The sequence below is a fragment of the Hemitrygon akajei genome, chromosome 8 (genome assembly GCF_048418815.1).
Source record: "Hemitrygon akajei chromosome 8, sHemAka1.3, whole genome shotgun sequence".
Lineage (NCBI taxonomy): Eukaryota > Metazoa > Chordata > Chondrichthyes > Myliobatiformes > Dasyatidae > Hemitrygon > Hemitrygon akajei.
In genome coordinates this window covers 52,673,776-52,693,424 of record NC_133131.1, presented here as the reverse complement: position 1 = coordinate 52,693,424, position 19,649 = coordinate 52,673,776, and the positions used below count along the sequence as shown (strand labels likewise).

Here is a 19,649-nt window from a genome sequence, read left to right as displayed (position 1 = left end):
TGTTATGAATGTGCAGGAGGAGACATTCTCATTCAGTTTCTAGTCCTCAGGCAGTCCCTCAAGGTTAAAGATGACTTGTTTCTACTTTCATTTCTTCTGTAACTGAGAAGCAACAGAAAGCATGTAGGAATCACAGACTCCATCACAGAGCAGCTAGTAACTGACAGATGAGCACAGGGGCAGCTTATGAGTCGGTGGCCTACTTCCACTATTTATGAAGGGCTTCCATGTAGCTCCAATGCATGGACTTGGTTCTTGGTCGATCCCGAATGTTATTTCTCTGCTTTAAGCAGGAGTAAGTGGAGATTTGCAAGCCAGAAAAGCTTTGAGAATATCTTGAAGATTTTTCTCCATCTGCTTAGTAATGTCTTTCCATGACAGAGCTCAGAACACAGTGCTGGTGCTTGGTGGGGGCTTGGTGTCTGACACACACCATGGGATCAGTGCTGGGATCTTTGCCATTTGTGATATATTGATGACTTGGATGTGACTGTAGCAGGTATGATTAGCAAATATGCAGATGAAACAAAAACTGGTGGTGCTAAGGAAGACTGCAGCAAGATATAGATCAATTACAAGTTTAGTGGAGCACTGGCAAATGGAATTTAATCCCTTCAAGCCTGAAGAGATGCATTTTGACAAGTCTAGTGCTAGGACATATCCAGTAAATGGCAGGGTACTGAGGAATGTTGGTGAATAGAGCTTATCATCCACACTGAAGGAAAAAGTCAGAGGCCCATGAGCTAGTTCTCATTAGGGGATCTGAGATGAAGTTCAGTAACTTTAAGCTCCATGATGTGAACCTATCAGAGGACCTGTCCTGGGATCAGAACGCAAGTAGCATCATAAACTCAAGTTTATTGTCATATATAACATATATACGTAACCAAACAATGCATATAAATGAGATGTTTCTTCAAACCAGGGTGTAAAGCAGATAATACACATAGCGCACGATAACTTATCAAGGTAGGATAAAATCTACAGATGAATCACACATAAGTAACAAACTAAAGTGCATTAATATTAAATATCACACTAGAACAGATTAACCAGTGACACTTCAAATACGATGTGGCAGGGAGTTCAGAAGCCTAATGGACTGGGGGATGAAAACATTTCTCATCCTGACCATTATTGTCTTTATGCATCGTAGTCTCCTGCCTGATGGTAGAAAGTCAAAGATCATCCTGGATGGATGGGTGGGATCCTTAATATTCTTAATAATACTAAGGGCCATACGTATGTAGCACTCCTGATAAATGTCCCTGATGGATGGTAGGGAGACCCCTATGATCCTCTCAGCTGGTCTGATGTTCAACTGCTCCCATATCAAATGGAGGAACAACTTATCAGAACATTCTCAATGGTGTTCCTGTAAAATGCAGTTAAAATTGGGGGGGGGGGGGGGGGGAGGAAAGAGAAGGGAGACTTACTTGCCTTAATCTTCTTATGAAGTGGAAGCGGAGTGGTGCAGTGCCTCCTTGCCTCCTTGTTCAGGGAGGTGACCAGATGAGGTAATCCATGATGTGAACTCCTGGGACTTGGAGCACTTAACTCTCTCTACAGAGAAGCCACGTATTCACAGAGAAGGATGTTCATTCCTTGGTCTTCTCCACATTCAACTTTGGTTGTTCTTCTCACACAAAACCACCAGTCACTCCACTTCCTCTCTACACTCAGTGTCTTCATCATTTTTGATAAGGCCTACCACTGTTCTGTCATCCGCAAACTTGATAACCCGGTTTGAGCTGGATCCTGTGACACAGTCATCCATCAGCAGTGTGAACAGCAGCAGGCTGAGCACAAAGCCTTGGAGAGTTCCAATACTCATCGTAATGGGACAAGAGACATTTCTGCCTACACTGACTGTCGCCCTACTGTTAAGAAGTCCAGTATTCAATTGTAGAAGGAAGTGTTGAGACCCAGCGAGGAGTCTCCCTGCCAGTTTCTGAAAGAAGGCATGACAGCACCTCTACTTTCTTAGAAGCTTGCCTAGATTTGGCATGTCACCGAATACATGGACAAGTGGAGAGTATCCTAACTAATTGCATCACAACTTGGTATAGAGAAACCAATGCCCAGAAATGAAAGAGTCTGCAAAAGGTGGCGGCTTCAGCCCAGTCCATCACAAGAGCAAAAGAGGTGGTGATGGTGTCATTTAGAAGTATATAAATTGTATGTATAAAAGTATATGATGGGGTCAATAGAAGTATAGATTATGAGTGCCATGGATAAGGTAGTAATCAGAATGTTTTCCCCATACCAAGGGTATCAAAAACAAGGGTATGGTATCAAGGTGAGAGGAAAGATTTCTGAAGGGAATCTGAGGGATGATATTGGCACACACCATCATACAGAGTGACAGTGGGAAACACAGTTGTGCAGCTACTACAGGCGATGCCTCAGTGCCTGGAGACCCAAGTTCAGTCGATCTCGGCATCCTGTCTGTGTGGAGTTTTCATGGTCTCCCCATGACTACGTGGCTTTTCTCTGTCTGCTCCAATTTTCTCCACATTGCAAAGTCATGTGTGCTGGTAAGTTGGCCTTACTGTGCAGGTGATTGGTGGAATCTAGGAAAATTCATAATGGGGGGGGGGAGAGAATGGGGAAAAAAACTAAAGTAGGATCAGAGTACCAGGGTGGTTGATAGTCAGTAGAGCCTCAATGGGCTGAAAGGCCCCTAATGCCGTGCTGTATCTCTCTACGGCAATATATCTGGAGCACAATGCCAGAGGTGGTGATGGAATTGGATACAAATACGAGGTTTAGAAGCTGTTTAGACGTATACATCTGAGAGTTTGCAGAGACATCACTGGCAGCATCGAGTGCCTCAAGGCAAATTGCTGCAAAGCAGTCTAAATCTCAGAAACACATGGTTCCCTGCTGCCATAAGCTTTATGTAGTTGTGCAAAAACATTGTCTTCTGTATTCCCCATTGTCAATGGGAAATTTCATCAGCAGCTGGAGAGGATATGACAAACAATCAATGATTTCCAGGGTCCTTTGCTAAAGTCATTTATAAAACAAAAATAGGACCAATCACACTACAGAATGTTCCCTCTAATTTGTAATAACCAGTGTGCAAAAAAATCCTGTGCTGTGCTTTTTTGGCCAATGACAACGTGTACATACTGAATCTTATATATAGAAGTATTCATTTTAACAGCTAGCAAAACATTGTCAATAAGAACTTTGGTCTCCTCTGGGTTTGATCGTTTTCGCTCTCATTCATCTGCACTCTCACAAAACATACATAGCAGGCCTGTAGCAGGTAATGAAGGATTTTCTCACCAGAGCTTTTGTGAACTGTCCATATGTTACTTGCTCGCTATATGACACTTTAAAAAGTCAAGTTTCCAAATATCACATACTTCTTTCCATTTGCAAATTTTGCATCGCGACAATACGTGCAAGTAACACCAGATTCTGTATTGTACATAAATATTTCTCGTAGCTACACATTCCTGACCTCATGAGCCTTCAGTGTAGCAGTTTCTACTGTTTCATTAGCCATTCCGCTTTAAATGAACTAGCAGCTTTTTTGTGCTTCACGCCCTTTGCTTCTTTGGAATTTGACATAATGAATCAACAATTTCTTCGATAAAAAATTATAAATAAGCCAGTTGTAAAATCTGCAGACAAATCATCCCAAGCACCGTCTGCATGAGAAACCAGAAAAGGAAACGTGATTGTGTACGATTGTAAAATATACTTAATGTGCCAATAAGTTAGAGGATGACAACTTTTGTGCGCAGTTTAAATTCATCTGTGTGCTAGTAGCAAAAGATATGTCCACACTGACACACACATCTTAGAGGGAACATTGACACTACACAATTCTGAGGGGATCAACAGGTTAATAAAACATGTTCAATAAAGTACTGTGTAATGTTGCATTTTGGAATGAAGAACATACACATTCAAAATATGTAGAATGGAAGACTTATGGGCCTATAGTTAAAACTTCATCTGTTGGAACAACATTAAGTTCTAAATTCAACCATTAGAATTCTGTGTTTTGCAAAGAACAAGATACAATTAAACCAAACGCAAAACTTATGAAAAAATATGAAAGAGAAACATAGAATGCTGGAAAAGCAATTTAAATGACGGCATTTGTAAAGTTAGACAGACCGTGACATTTCAGACGCAAACTGATAATAAGAGAAGGGTTATGCTACACCTCTATAAAACATTGATTAGCCAACAGAAAGAATGTGACAACTAGTTTTGCACAATTTAATTAAAGTGATATCAAGGACATGAAAGGACATACACAGAAGAGATTATTTGAAAAGGCATTTGAGATCAGAATCTTAGGTTATAAAGGTCAGTTTAGTAACAATAAGACACTGAACACTATCAGTATCACTACAATACTACCTCCAGTTCAAAAATAATGCACTGAAATAACAAATGTTGATTGTCAATTCTGGATAAACTTTAGCTAAAACTCCATTGTTCAACTCCATTGTTCAACTTGCTAAACTTAGTTTTAATAGTCCCCTGAATGAAGATTTTTTTTTTATTTTTAAGTTCTTCCTATCTTAAACTTCATTCTAATCAACCAACTAGAAAACATTTGAAAATAGTGATAATTACTCCTATCTGATACTGGACATACTTGCTATCAGAATTCAAAAGCAAATGGTTTTTATTCTAGTATGTAATTCATAAACTCCAAATCATATTTACAAAGAACAGTGCAACATAGGAACATGCCCTTCAGCCCACAATGCTGAGCTAAACTTAAGCTAACAAAATGACTCTATGAAATAGTTGGGAAGTTAAAACATACACATTAATCTTTCATTTAATTATTTAAGTCTTAACTACTTATAGGAGAAGACTATATTATCATGATTAAAATCAAGTAAGACATTCAAAATTAAACACTACTTGAAATGGTGGCTTTTAAACTCTTCTGATCTCTTACATTTTCTTCACTAAACTGAACATTACATTGAGAAGGTTTAGTTTGGAATGGACAACAGTACTTGATGCCCCAATTCTACTGAATAAGTAATCAATTCTGAAGCATACAATTCTATTCATAGGAAAGCTTCAATCTATGCATTTAAGGAACTGAATTTTGTTGTATCTATGGTAGCTGAAAAAAAATTAAATAAATGAAAATAATTTTAAGTTGAAAGCTATATCAAGAGACCAGAGCCTAAAGTCTCTGCTAATATTCTAGCATAATAAGTGTGCCTTACTGTCAGAATCATTAATATAAAATGGATTATTTTGAAGTTGATGTGACAAATTGTTCAGTGTCTTTTGCTCCTAGGCAATGTTTACCTTTCACTACCATTAAAGTTGAACATCTGATTATTTATCACATTAATTAGACCCTATAATGGAAAAAGTCTGCACTGGCTTCTTAGTAAACCCCCTAAAGTGCTCACAATCTATGAAGCACTGAATTGGAGACAAGACAAAGTACAGTTATGCAACAGGCTTGATTGCAACTGTGAAAATAGATTAAACAGTTGTTATATGGCCAACTGAGACAAGAACTTTCCAAAAAGGTGCATGATTAAAAAACAGCAGGGATTACCACTGAGATGCTAAAGGAGATTCTACCAGTTTTAAATACAAGGGTTCACATACTTTTCCTAGTCCAGACTGTGAATGATTAAACAATGTGTTCAATAAAGACATGAAAAGAACATTTTTCTTTGTTTTACTAGTTCAGGTAGATTGTGTTTGTCGACCTAAACTATTATGATGGCTTAGATGAAGATCAAACCATACTTTGAGTAATTAATGCAAAAAACCAAATAATTGCAAAGGGTTCACAGACTTATTTTCTAACCAAGCTTTTCAAACATATACAGTAACTTACCAAATTTATAGTACAGGTGTCCCTCGCTTTTCGAATGTTTGCTTTACGCCAACTTGCTGTTACTAAAGACCTACATTAGTTACCCATTTTCGCTAACAGAAGGTGTTTTCACTGTTATGAAAAAAGGCAGCGTGTGCCGAGCAGCTAACTGCATTCTAGCCAGCATTGTTTAAACACGTGCCTGTGAGCATCTGTTGCTTTATGTCGATTTATTTTGTGCATCCATTAGCAAGATGAGTTCTAAGGTATCGGAAAAGCCTAAAAGAGCACGCAAGAGTGTTACACTTAGCATAAAACTAGACATAATTAAGCGTTTCGATCGTGGTGAACAAAGTAAGGACATAGTGAGTTTGGCTAAGGGTTTGTGGAAGTTGACGAAGATGATGTTGAAGAGGTTTTGGCATCCCATGACCAAGAACTGAGAGATGAAGAGCTGATGAAGAGGAAAGGATAACAATTGAAGCAAGCCGAATGCAGTAGCGAAGACATCCAGGAACTGAACGGGAAGCAATTATGTGAGATTTTTGCTGCGATTGACAACGCTGCAATGATTGCAGAAAAGTACGACTTTAATTTTGAAAGGGTACATAGGTTTAGGGCATATTTGCAGGATGGTTTGAGTGCTTACAAAGAACTGTATGATAGAAAGATGTGCGAGGCTAAGCAGTCAAGCATACTGTCATTTTTCAAGCCTTCCACATCAGACGACGCAAACTCGACCTTCGACATTGAGGCAGGCAGACACAGAAGGTGACCTGCCTGCCCTGATGGAAACAGACGATGATGAGATGACACCCCAGTCTCCTCTACCTCCCACCAGCCCAACCTCCAACGACTCAGCCTAACACACCATCATCAGTGTGCTCGCTCTCTTCTCGATTCCGGTAAGTGAAACTACACTGTACATACATTATTTCTACTTTCTATAGGCTGTGTATTTTTATGTTATTTGGTAGCTTCATAGCTTAAAGGTTACTGGAAAAAGTGTTTCTGCCGGGAGCGCTTTGCGCCGTGTGTTTCTGCCGGGAGCGCTGCCGAGAGCACTTGTGTGAGATTTTCGATGCGGTGGACAGTGCTGCAATGATTGCAGAAAAGTATTCCTACATTATATAGGCTGTGTATTTATCAGATTATTCCTGCTTTTACTATATGTTACTGTTATTTTAGATTCTATGTATTATTTGGCATGATTTGGTAGGTTACTTTTTGGGTCTGCGAACACTCACAAATTTTTCCCATATAAATAAATGGTAATTGCTTCTTCACTTTATGACATTCCAGCTTACAAACCATTTCATAGGAACGCTCTACCTTTGAATAACGGGGGAAACCTGTACAGCTAAATATAATAAATGAACAGATTCACCATGATGTGTCGATTGAAATATGGGCAAAGAACAACAAAATTTTAAATACAGACTACTTCTGTAATATAATGGCACACATATGGAACAGTTGTAAAATGTATAATACACAATGCTAGAGGAACTCATCAGGCCAGGCTAGATCTACGGAAAAGAGTACAGTCCACGTTTTGGGACAAGACCCTTTATCAAGACTGGAAAAAATAGATGAGTCAGAGTTAGAAGTTGATGGGGGCGGAAGGGAAGGTTGAAACTCAAGTTGATTGGTGAAACCGCGAGGGAGGAGGGGTGAAGTTAACAACTGGGAAGTCGATTGGTGAAAGAGATGTAGGGGCTGGAGAAAGGGGAATCAGAAGGCCAAGGAAGAAAGAAAGGGGGGAGCAGCAGAGGGAGGTGATGGGCAAGTAAGGAAATAAGGTAAGAGAGGAAAAGGAAATGGGGAATGTTGGGAGGCTTTACCGGAAATTCCTCCAACCCGAGTAAGGCCTCACCGTGACAGTAGAGGTGGCCATGGACCGACATCTCTGAATGGGAATGGGAATTGGAATTAAAATGGGTGACCACTGGGAGATCCCACTTTTTCTGGTAGGTGCTCAGCGAAGCAGTTTTCCAATCTACGCCAGGTCTCACTGATAGACGGGAGGCCACATCGACAGCACTGGATACAGACTCACAGGCGAAGTGTCACTTCACCTGGCAGGACTGTTGAGGCCCTGAATAGTAGTGAGGGAGGTGGTGTAGGGGCAGGTGTAGCACTTGTTCAGCTTGCAAGGATAAGTGCCATGAGGGAGATCTGTGGGGAGGGACAAATGAACAAGGGAGTCACATAGGGAGCAATCCCTGTGGAATGCAGAAAGAGGGGTGAAGGGAAAGATGTGCTTGGTAGTGGTATCCCATTGGGTTTGGCGGAAGTTCCAGAGAATGACGTGCTGGACGCAGAGGCTGAAGTGGAAGAGAAACACTATCCCTGGTGGAGTGGCAAGAGGATGGGGTGAGGGCAGAGAAGTGTGAAATGGAAGTAATGTGGTTGAGGGCAGCATTGATGGTGGAGAAAAAGAAGCCCCTTTCTTTGAAGGAGGAGGACACCTCCTTCTCTGGAATGAAAAGCCTTATCCTGAGAGCAGATATGGTGAAGTCAGAGGAATTGAAAGAAGGGGTTGGCATCTTTACAAGTAACAAGGTGAGAAGAGGTATAGTCCAAGTAGCTATGAGAGTCAGTGGGTTTATAATAGATATCAGTAAATAAGCTGTCGATAAAAATACAGCTTTTCTCCAACACAAGGTTGCACAATGATACACAAACAATTCACTGGCCATTTATCTTGAGTACAAAAAAATGAAATAACAACTACGCTTGGAATAGTCAGGTCCGGAAGTGTCTGTAAAGAGAAAAAGAGTTAACTTCAGAAAGTTAATGGCATGATGAAGGGTCTGAGCCTGAAACACTATTTCTCTTTATAGATGCTGCCTCGCCTGCTGAGTTCCTCCAGCTCTGGATTTCCAGCATCTACACAGTTTCTCATGTTTATAATATCAGAAGTTCTTGCACCTTTATATATAAAAAAAACCACTCAAGAAATTTGAGTTTACTGTTAAATCCTAAGGCTGTAACGTGCTTAGATGTTGCTCTTCAAGTTTATACTGGGTTTCAATGGAGAACTAAAGTGAGCAAAGCATTATGATACTGCAGAAAATGAAAGTGTAAAGCATAATGGAAATTCCAGCAACACCCAAAATGCTGGAGGAACTCAGCAAGCCAGACAACGTCTATGGACTGAAGGGCCTTGGCCCAAAATGTTGACTGTACTCTTTTCCATAGATGCTGCCTGGCCTGCTGAGTTCCTCCAACATTTTGGGTGTGTTGGAAATCTGAGCAAATCTGCACATTTTCTCTCGACTGTGAAATGAAATTCCAGCAACTGCTTTCACAGTGGCTGAAGCCCAATCTGGGTGAATATCTAAACATCTTTGGTGTTTTTAGACAAAGTTAAATGAATGCATAGTTGAATGTTTGTGATGAAGTTTCATTGCATTAATCTGATCTGGAACAATGTGCATTTTAACTTGATCTCTGCTTTTGAGAAAGTATTATATACAGGAATGTGTTCTGTTAGATAAAACCACAAGATAAAGGAGCAGAATTACACCAGAGTCTTCTCCACCATTTCATCATGGCTGATCTAATTTTCCTCAGCCCTAATCTCCTGCCTTCTCCCCGTATCCCTTCGTGCCCTGACCAATCAAGAATCTTTTGACCTCCTCCTTAAATATTACATACAGGTTTGGCCTCCACAGCTGCTTATGGCAAAGAATTCCACAGATTAACCACTCTTTGGCTAAAGAAATTCCTCACCACCATTCACATCCACTTTCGCAAGGCCTTTCACCATGTGATAGGAGTCACATACTGCCATAGGAACCCATACTTTCAAACATTTTTTCATGCTTATTCTCAGTAATTTTTATGTAATTCAACAAAGAGTCATGGAATAAAATCCACCGAAAAAAAGTCACAGCATGGAAAATACTGTTACTGGAGTTCTATGGGGTACTCAGTAGCTCAATCAGTGGAAAATTGGAAAAGAACCTAAAGGGAAAAGGAATGGCTTACTCAATATCAGGGGCGGCTGTAGAGAAAGGTGAGAGTCACTTCAAAGTAATGATTTGTGTAGTGATAAGGTACACATTTTAACATCGAGTGCAGCACAGTGGTGCAACTGCCTCACACCCTTGGTAATCTGGATTCAATCCTGGTCACTGGGAAGTTTGCACACTCTCCTTGTGACCATGCAGGACTTTTTCCTCCCATGTTCCAAATACTTGAGGTTTGGCAAATTAACTGGCCACTGTAAGTTGCTGCTACTGTCTTGTTGAGTTGCAGAATCTGGGTGGGTTGTGGGGTGAAGGGCAATATAGGGAGAATAACAGTACTGTTAGAACTAAGCATTTAATGGTGGCAAACAAATGTGGTATGTAGTTAGAAAATCAAATCTAACAGTGGTCTTTATTGCAAGGAGTTTGGAAATAGACATTGTTATTATTATAAGGCAGAAGTGCTTTGAATCAGTGGATCATATTCAGGGATTCATCCTCGGATCTAAACTAATATGTTACACCCACCACCAATTTCATCTAGACCTGCATGGATGACAATCGGTTACCGAGTCTTCAAAATGCAGTAGCCAAGAATAACAGATATTCAGTCAACTAAGGGTCAGATCTGTGGCACTCAAGACTGGTGATCCACAACTCTACAAGTCTAGGTATGACCTCTGGAAAGCCATGATGAGAATGAAAATGTAGCTCCATATGAAATTACAGACAATCGGATGTACAACTGCTGCAGCATGGCTTGCATACCATTACTTCCTACAGCATAAATGGCAGCAATGCTTCACTTCCCAATGATCTCAATACCTATTGTACACACTTCGAAAGGCAGAACCTAAGGAAAACCCAACAGTATCTGGTGACCCTGTGATCTTTGTCTGGGAAACTGGCAGCATAACATTCTTCAAGAAGGTGAAACCTCCTAAGGCGTCAGGCTCCAATGGGGTATCTGACAGGGTACCAAAAACCTATGTCGACCAACAGGCTGGAATGTTCAAGGGCATCTTTAACCTCTCACTGCTTCCTACCTGCTTCAAAAGGGCATCAATTATACCAGTGCCTAAAAAGAGCAGTGTGAACTGCCTCAACAATTATTACCCATTAGCACTCACATCTCTGATGAAGTGCTTTAAGACATTGATCATGGCTAGATTTAACTCCTGCCTGAGCAAAGACCTAGACCTGCAGCAAATTGCATACAATAGGCCTACAGCTGGTACTATCTCACTGGCTCTCAACTCAGCTTTGAAATTGGTAAACCACAAAATATACATCACACTACAGGTATCAATTACAGCTCAGCATTCACCACCATCATCACTTCACTACAAGCCTGCAAACTTCAAAACATGGACCTCTCGACCTCCCTCTGCAACCTCAAGGATGCATGCTTAGCCCACTGATCTACTCCCTCTACAGATATGACTGCATAGCTATGCCATCTACAAATCCAATGGCACCAATGTCATTGGTATTATCTCAGATAGCAATGAGGTGGTGTACCGGAGTCAGAAAGATCGGCTCATTAAGTTATGTTGCAATAAGCTCAAATTCAACATCAGTAAGACCACTGATTATTAGCAGCAGTGGAAAGGGTGAGCAGCTTCAAGTTGTTGGATATCAATATCTCAATATATTCAGCTCTACTTCAGAGTTTCAGAAGATTTGGTACATCAAAGACTCTAGTCTTTGAGATTTCTACCAAAGTACAGTGAAGACCATTTTGACTGATTGCATGACAGCTTGGGATGGACCTGCATCCATCATTAAAGACCCTACCAGCCGGGACATGGCCTCTTTTCATGACCACCATCGAATGGTAGTACTGAAGCCTAAAGACCCACACAAAATGTTTTAAGAACATCTTCTTCTCCTCCACCATGAGATTAGTGAATGGTCCTTTTTGAATTGCTCTATTTATTGTAATTCATTGTCATTGATATCTTGCACTGTACTGCTGCCACAAAACAAATTTCTTAATGCATGTCAGTGAAAATCCTGATGCTGAAACCACAACTAGAGAACTGTGCCCCTTGTGTAAGATACAGTTGCACTGGAGATGATCCAACAGATTCACATGGCTAGTGCCTGGGGTGGCAGGATAGCCCTACCACAGACAGCTAAAACTGAATTTGAAGACTTTGGAATTTAGAAGTGTAAAGGGTGATTTTATTGAAAAAGAAAATCTCAAGGGTCCATGACAGTGTAAACATTGAGCTATCTGGAAGACTTCCAATCAAGTCATCATTATAAAATAAGGAGATGGTAATTTAAAATTGAGGGGTCTAGGAATTGTTTCTTAGGAGGCATTTAAAGTGGAGGTAGATAGTTTATAGGTACAAGGAACTGAGGGTTATGGCATGGAAGTGGAGTTGAACCCTGAGGCAGAATGGCTCTCATATCAAGTCCCATCAACACTTCAGCCTACTGAGACGGAGCCAAATATTAAACACTTTTTTTTGACTAATGCTACCCTGATCTATTTTATTCTCTCCCGACTCCTCCCCCTCAGATTCTAACACTTACCTACACTAAACGCAATTCACAGTGGCCAATTAACCTACCAGCTCACATGGCTTTCAGACTCAGGAAGACATTGGAGCAACCAGATTAAAGCCATGAGATTAGAGGAAGAATTTGTAAATTCCACAGACAGGACAGAACCTGGGTCGCTACAGCTGTAAGGCACTGTGCAGCCCAAATGAACGGTAAGGAAGGTGAGGGGCCAGGTGACCTACTCCTTTTTCCTTGTGCTCTTGTATACTGCTCATAACAGAATTAATGAAGTAATATCAAGTGACTGAAAATTGTTTCTGTGCCCTTGAAATTTTAAACAGGAGACCTTAACCTTCAGTTTTCTTCATTTTGACTTAACTAACAATGCAGCAGACATTGGCAACAACATTGGTACAGTACTTAAAATACTGCATTAAATCTTAAGAGTAGGCCAACTGGCTTGATGAGTGTGCTCTACCATTCATTATGTTGATGGGTTATCATTAAACACACAAAGTCAGGCAAAATAAGGAAGTAATGAACTCAAACCACTAAACCAAGTCAGCCAAGTGAAAGTAACGGACTGGACTTGAGCTAAGTTATGACACTGAGCTAGCACTGTCATATAGTCATGGTCTCGACTCAGAACATTGCCAGACACTGGAAGGAACTGCAAGCTGATCGAGTCTAACAGGATATGACGTTTTAGGCTATATTTACATCAGTATACAAGTTGAGTACAATTAGACCAACAGGATTCACAGGCTTTAAAAAGATATGATGGGATAATGGGCAAAAACACTCGTAACTGTGATCATTACCAGGTCTATCTGAAACATGCTTTGAAGTCTGCACCATCTAGCTCTGTGGTACGTATGCCAAAGGTTCACTCTGTACAGAACATAATCAAATAAACTTTAGTGAACAAGACAGTCTAATTTATGTGTATATTTGGACCAGCCTGATCATATCACACAGCAGCAGTGGGCCACAATATTGTGTAACAAATATATCCATCAAATGCAGAAAAATACTTCAGCTTGAATTGTTGAATTTCCACACCTTATGAAACTTCTCTACAGTTAATTCCAATCACAGACTAGAAAATGTAAGATCTAAAGCAACACCCAAAATCCTGAAAGAACTCAGCAGGCCAGGCAGCATCTATGGAAAAGAGTAAACAGTCGATATTTCAGGACGAGACACTTCATTAGGACTTCAATGAAGGGTCTCTGCCTGAAACGTCAACAGCTTACTCTTTTCCATAAATGCTGCCTGGCCAGTTGAGTTCCACCAGCATTGTGCATATTGATTTGGATTTCCAGTATCTGCTGATTTTCTCGTGCTCGTGAATGCAAGATCTAGTCTAGCAGAGAGTGTATAATGACAGATTAAATGAATTCATTATTAAACATTCTAAGTGATTATTGGTTAATGGTTTATTATTTTTGGTCTAAGAGCAGGTACCCACCCTATCTGCAACATGGGATAGAAGGAACACTTATTTTCACCATCCTTGCTCTGTATTGTCCTGTGACATAACCATCGTTCATCAAGTTCCCTTCCAGATGTTACTATTGAACATGTCCCTCCCTCTGTGCTCAGACTTCATAATCCTGATACAAATTAATTTACTCCTTACTCCCAGTCTGTGATCTCGATATCCTAATTCTCCCAAATGAAATAATTTCTTCTATCTTTTATTTATCCAAACCAATCACAATCATCAAAACCAATATTAAATCTCACCTTGGACCTCTGACCGGATGGTCTATCTGATAGGACACTGAAAACCTGTGCCAATGAACTGGTGGGAGGTGTTCAAGGACGTACTCAATCTCTCAATGCTGTAGTCAGAGGTACAGTATCAACCTGCTTCAAAAGGGCAACAATCACAACAGTGCCCAAAATGAGCGGCTGAGTTGCCTCAACGACTATCATCCAGTGGAATTCACATTTACTATAATTAAATGCTTTGAGAGGTCAGTTAAAGCTAAAGTCAACTTCTGCCTAAGGATCTGGACCTGCTGCAATTTATATATTGCCACACATCTGCAGTGGGTGCAATTTCACTGGCTTTCCACTCAGCCTCGGATCACCTGGCTAATAGTAATATCCACAGCAAGCTGCTGTTTTATCGATTACAGCTCAGTGCTCAACACAATTATACCCTCAGTTCTAATCAACAAGCTCCAAATCCTGGGACTCTGCAACTAAACCTTGACTTTCTCACCAATGAACCAGTGTTGATTGTCAGCAAGATGTTATTTCTGATCTGCAAAGACTGTGGTCTCCTGATGAGGAAATCAAGGATATAGTTGTAGAGGGAGGTACAGAGGCCCACGTTTTGGAATATGTTAATCAGTACCAAGGGTATGATGGTGTCGAACAGTAAGTTGTAATCAATAAACAATAGCCATCAGTAAGTATTGCCATTCTCCAGTTGATACAAGGCTGAGGGAAGAGCCAGTGAGATTATATCCGCTGTAGACCTATTCTGGCGACAGGCAAATTGCAGCAGGTCCAAGTCCTTGCTTAGTCAAGAGTTGATTCTGGTCACAACCAACCTCTCTCAACACTCCATCACAGTAGATATGAGTGCAACTGGGTGGTAGTCATATCAATAGAAAACTGAAAGCTATCTTATAAAAAGCCATTTGAATTGTGCCAGCCTTTTGAAAAAAAGCATCAACTGTATTCAAGCTTCTGAACTCCCACTTAAAAAAGTATTTAATTTTTGCTGTAGCCTCAGTCCAGAAGAGGAGCCGCACTAGAAGTGCACCCTTTCAGATAAGCCTAAGCCTCTGATCAGCCTCTTCCATTTCTGACCACAAGTCTTTCTGTCACCAAGACTTCATACTTCCAGTATGTTTACTACTGCCCAAGCTTTTCTGCTTTTAAAATCTTCATTCCACACCCCTCCTGCTTTCCACTCTACATCATCCTTAGTCAAAAATCTACTGGCTACAGATTAACTTGCACCCTCCCTTATACACGTTGTTTACATTAGATGTTGTCCAACAACACTTTGATTTTAATATAATCAAATCCTTCCACCAGTAGAAACTGCAAACAGTTTCAAACTCCTGTGTCCACATCACACACGACTTCTCATGGTCCCAGAACACACCCTACTCAGGCAAGAAAGCTCTCCAACATCTCAGCTTTCTGAGGAAGCTAAAGAGGGCTGGACTTTGCACATACAAACTCACACAGTAAAGAGCATCACTGCCTGGTACAGAAACTATACTGCAGCAGACAACAGGAGTCAAAACCACCCAACACATTATTGGCACCAGCTTACCCACCATCAAGATCACACACACAGAAAGGTGCCGGAAATGGGATTGTAATGATGAAGGATCCCTCCCATCATGCTCAGGGCTGTTTGTCCCACTCCCATCAGGGAGGAGGCTAGGTAACATCCATTCCAGGACAAACAGACTCAAAAACAGTTACTTCCCCAAGCAGCAAGGCTGATCCCCCTAACACACTACTTTATTTCCTGAGTCATCTTGTGCACAGTCTAGCATCACTCTCTGGACATACAATTAATGCATATAAGCTATCTTATATACTTACATTGTGGGTTTTTATCATTATTGTGTTCTTTATCTTTTATAGGTTGTTTGTGCTGCATCAGATCCAGAGTAACAATTATTCTGTTCTCATAGAAACACAGAAAGCCTACTGCACAATACAGGCCCTTCAGCCCACATTGCTGTGCTGAACATGTCCCTACCTTAGAAATTAGTAGGCTTACCCATAGCCCTCTATTTTACTAAGCTCCATTTACCTATCTAAAAGTCTCTTGGCAGCTGCCGGCAGCCCATTCTACACACTCACCACTCTCTGAGTGAAAAACTTACTTCTAACATCTCCTCTGTACCTACTCCCCAGCACCTTAAACCTGTGTCCTATTGTGGCAACCATTTCAGCCCTGGGAAAAAGCCTCTGACTATCCACACGTTCAATGCCTCTCATCATCTTATACACCTCTGTTAGGTCATCTCTCATCCTCCGTCACTCCAAGGAGAAAAGGCCAAGTTCACTCAACCTATCCTCATAAGGCATGCTCCCCAATCCAGGCAACATCCTTGCAAATCTCCTCTGCACCCTTTCTATGGCTTCCACATCCTTCCTGTAGTGAGGTGACCAGAACTGAGCATAGTACTCCAAGTGGGGTCTGATCTTGTGTACAATCTTGAACTTTGAATCTCCGTGGACTTAACCAACAAGCTCAAGATTGACAGGTACAAACCTCTTGTCAGTACAGTTTTGCCTTCAAGTCTAAAGTCTTAAATATCAAATTCCAATCTTGGACCTCTTCCCTTATACGAACACCGTTGAAAACATTTGGTCAACTGTCCAAATGTCTCCTCATATACCTCAATGTCAATCTTTAACGCATTTCTTTGAAATTACTTTGGATGCTTTACGTTACATAAATACAACTCAGCTATAGCATTTCCCTACACAAAAATTGGTTGCCATGGCTTACATTGAACAGTATCAAGATATAGCAATGTTTGTTTGGCCAGGGATTGTAAAATACAACATACAAATGCAAGATTTTTCTGTTACTTAAAACAATTTCTGTTCGAACATGGGCCCAGAGAATAGTTACTTCCAAATTGTTATTAATAGTCATGGCCTAGCTGCAGTCATTTTCAATGGTGATGTGGCAATGAGAGAAGTATTATTTTGCCAGGATTTTAACACTTGCTTTCACATTAACTTCCTTATTTGTATCAAGTTTAAACTGTCATGATTTACCAAAACCAAAAAGAGGCCAGCTTTTACAAATATATTAATGTTAATATGAAAAGAGGAAGGTAGGAAAGAAAAGAATATTTTTCAAAAATTCAAGAGCCATCATTCAAAGTTCAAAACAAAATTTATTATCAGAGTACATACATGTCACCACATACAACCCTGAGATTCTTGTTCCTGAGGCATACTTAGCAAATCCATAGAACATTAACTGTAAACAGGCTCAATAAACAAGCTGTGTGAATGCAATTATAAATAGAAATAAATAACGAGTATGAAACAACAAGATAAAAAGTCCTTAAAAAGAGACCATCAGTTGTGGGAACATCAGAAATAGAATGAGTGTAGCCATCCCCTTTTGTTCAGGAGCCTGATGGTTGAGGGTTAACAGCTGTTCTTGAACCCAGTGGTGCAGGTCCTAAGGCACTCGTTCGTACCTTCTACCTGACGGCCGGCGTAAGACACAGGAGCAGAATTAAGTTGTTCAGCCCAAGCAGTCTGATTAATTATCCCGTTTAACTCCATTATCTTGGCTTCTCCCAGTAACCTTTGATACACTGACCAATCAAGAGCTATTAAACCCATTTTCAATGAGAAAATATGTAGACGCTGAAAATTCAAGCAACACACCCAAAATGCTGGAGTAACTCAGCAGGTCATGCAGCATGTATGGAAAAGAATAGGCAGTCAATGTTTTGGGCCAGGACCCTTCATCAGGACTTTCACTTGGTTACCACAATTGTCTGTCACAATGAATTTCACCTTCTGGCTGGAAAAAAATTCTCATCTGTCCTGAAGGGCTGTCCTTGTAAACCAACTGTGCCCTCTGGTCCCAAACTCCCCCACTATTGGAAACATCTTCTCAACATCCAGTCTATATGGGCCTTCCAATATTCCATAGATTTCAATAAGATTTCCCACCCACATTCATAAACTAACATTTATAGTTTCCTTGACAGTAAACCATTCTCAAGATGAGTAAAAACTGCAAAACATGATAGCAATTCTTGATTAAACACTGTTGATGACAACACTGTAGTTCACTCAGCTCAATCAATGTGAAGTTTACTGCATGCATAAGGGAAAATCCCACTGGCTGTGCCTCAACATCTCTTCATGCTCGTGTAATCACTTAAACTACTTGTCATTTAAGGATCTCTGCTTTAGTCAATAATTCCATAATCACTTGTGTATCAAAACAAAAGGAAAAAGATATAAAATCTAATCAATGTGTTCAAAAATCTCGTCAGCAAATATAAACAAGATATCCTAGCATCAAATAATACAAAGGTCAGCAAGCAATTTAGAGTGACAATGCCTCATCCTTCAATGGTTTGCACTAAACATTCAAGAGTTTTTAAAAAACAGGAGAATGTGTTCGTTTAAATAAATAAAAACATTTGTAAGTGGCACAAATATAGCCATCTTTTTAAAAATATCAGGACATTAAACATTCATGGATCAACACGCAGGCGGTATAGATAAGAGCATGGATAAAATAGCCTTGGTCACAAAGTCTTACAAAAGGTAAAAAGGCTCTTGTCGAGGTCCTTACTTTGTACGTTAGTACAGTGCAGTGCAGGGTAACCCACATTACCTCTCGTTAAGTTTTTCTACCAGATTAGAATCGTATAGTTTTATCCTCTATTATCTGATGCAAGATATAGCAATATTAATACTGAGTCACCAACAGTTCCTTTTTCTTCCAACTTATAATAGCTATCATAGGATTTCATTAGCAGGGCAACACTGATAGCAATAGGCTTTAAAAATGGTTGGGAGAAAGGGGCACTCACTCACTATATGCCCCGAGGTCCAGGGAATACGTGTGGCTAAACTCGTTGCGCCCAGTGTTTAAAGATCAATGTGCAGAGAAGCGGGTGACGTTTGGGCGGTGCGGACAGCTGCCACACTGTTGTGTTTGGCCGCTGCATACTGCGAACATGTCAGATGTGGCGCCCTGACACAGGATGCAGCCTATGCCGGTCTGCCTCCTCGGTCTCAGGGTACGGACCGTGACAGCCCCACCTTGGCAGGCCCGGGTGTCGGTAGGATACCGGCTGTGTCAGGCCCAGGAGGTCGCGGGGGTACCGGCTGCGCCAGGCCCGCCCCCCAGACACACGCGGACGGCAGGTGAAAGTTTACTTACCGTCCTGCTCTTGCTGCGGGGGTGAGTGGGTGGCCGGCTCGGCCATGCTGCAGGGCGGCGAGGCGTTGTCAGGGGGTGGCAGATAGACAAGCCTGACTCAGACTTTTCACCCACAGAAACCCGGCAACCATATTGCTACGGGAGAGTGGGGTCTGTGCGCATGAGCGAAGCTGCCTACGTCACTGCGTCGCGGGCGACTCGCTGAAAGGACGAAGGGGGCGGGGTAGGAGAACGAGGTCCCGTGACTGAGGCAGCAGTCAGCTGAGGGGTGGTCACGTGACTGGGGCTACGGTTACCCAGATTAAGGGGGGGGGGGTGGGAAGAGATATAGAAATGGAGGAAAAGATATATAGAGAGAGCGTGAGTGAGAGGTCCTATGACTGGGGTAGTGGTGAGGGACGGTGGG

General features: G+C 41.1%; 1 protein-coding gene across 3 annotated transcripts in view; it reads right to left on the bottom strand.

The window, feature by feature from the left end:
* The window catches only part of rabep1 (rabaptin, RAB GTPase binding effector protein 1), a 132,185-nt gene extending 112,770 nt beyond the window's left edge, over positions 1–19,415 (bottom strand). For all 3 annotated transcript variants that reach the window (XM_073053859.1, XM_073053862.1, XM_073053861.1), the window contains exon 1: positions 19,244–19,415. In XM_073053859.1, coding sequence (XP_072909960.1) covers positions 19,244–19,289 — 46 coding nt within the window. In that variant the 5' untranslated portion in view covers positions 19,290–19,415. The remainder of the gene's footprint in view (positions 1–19,243) is intronic.
* Positions 19,416–19,649: the final 234 nt, after the last annotated feature.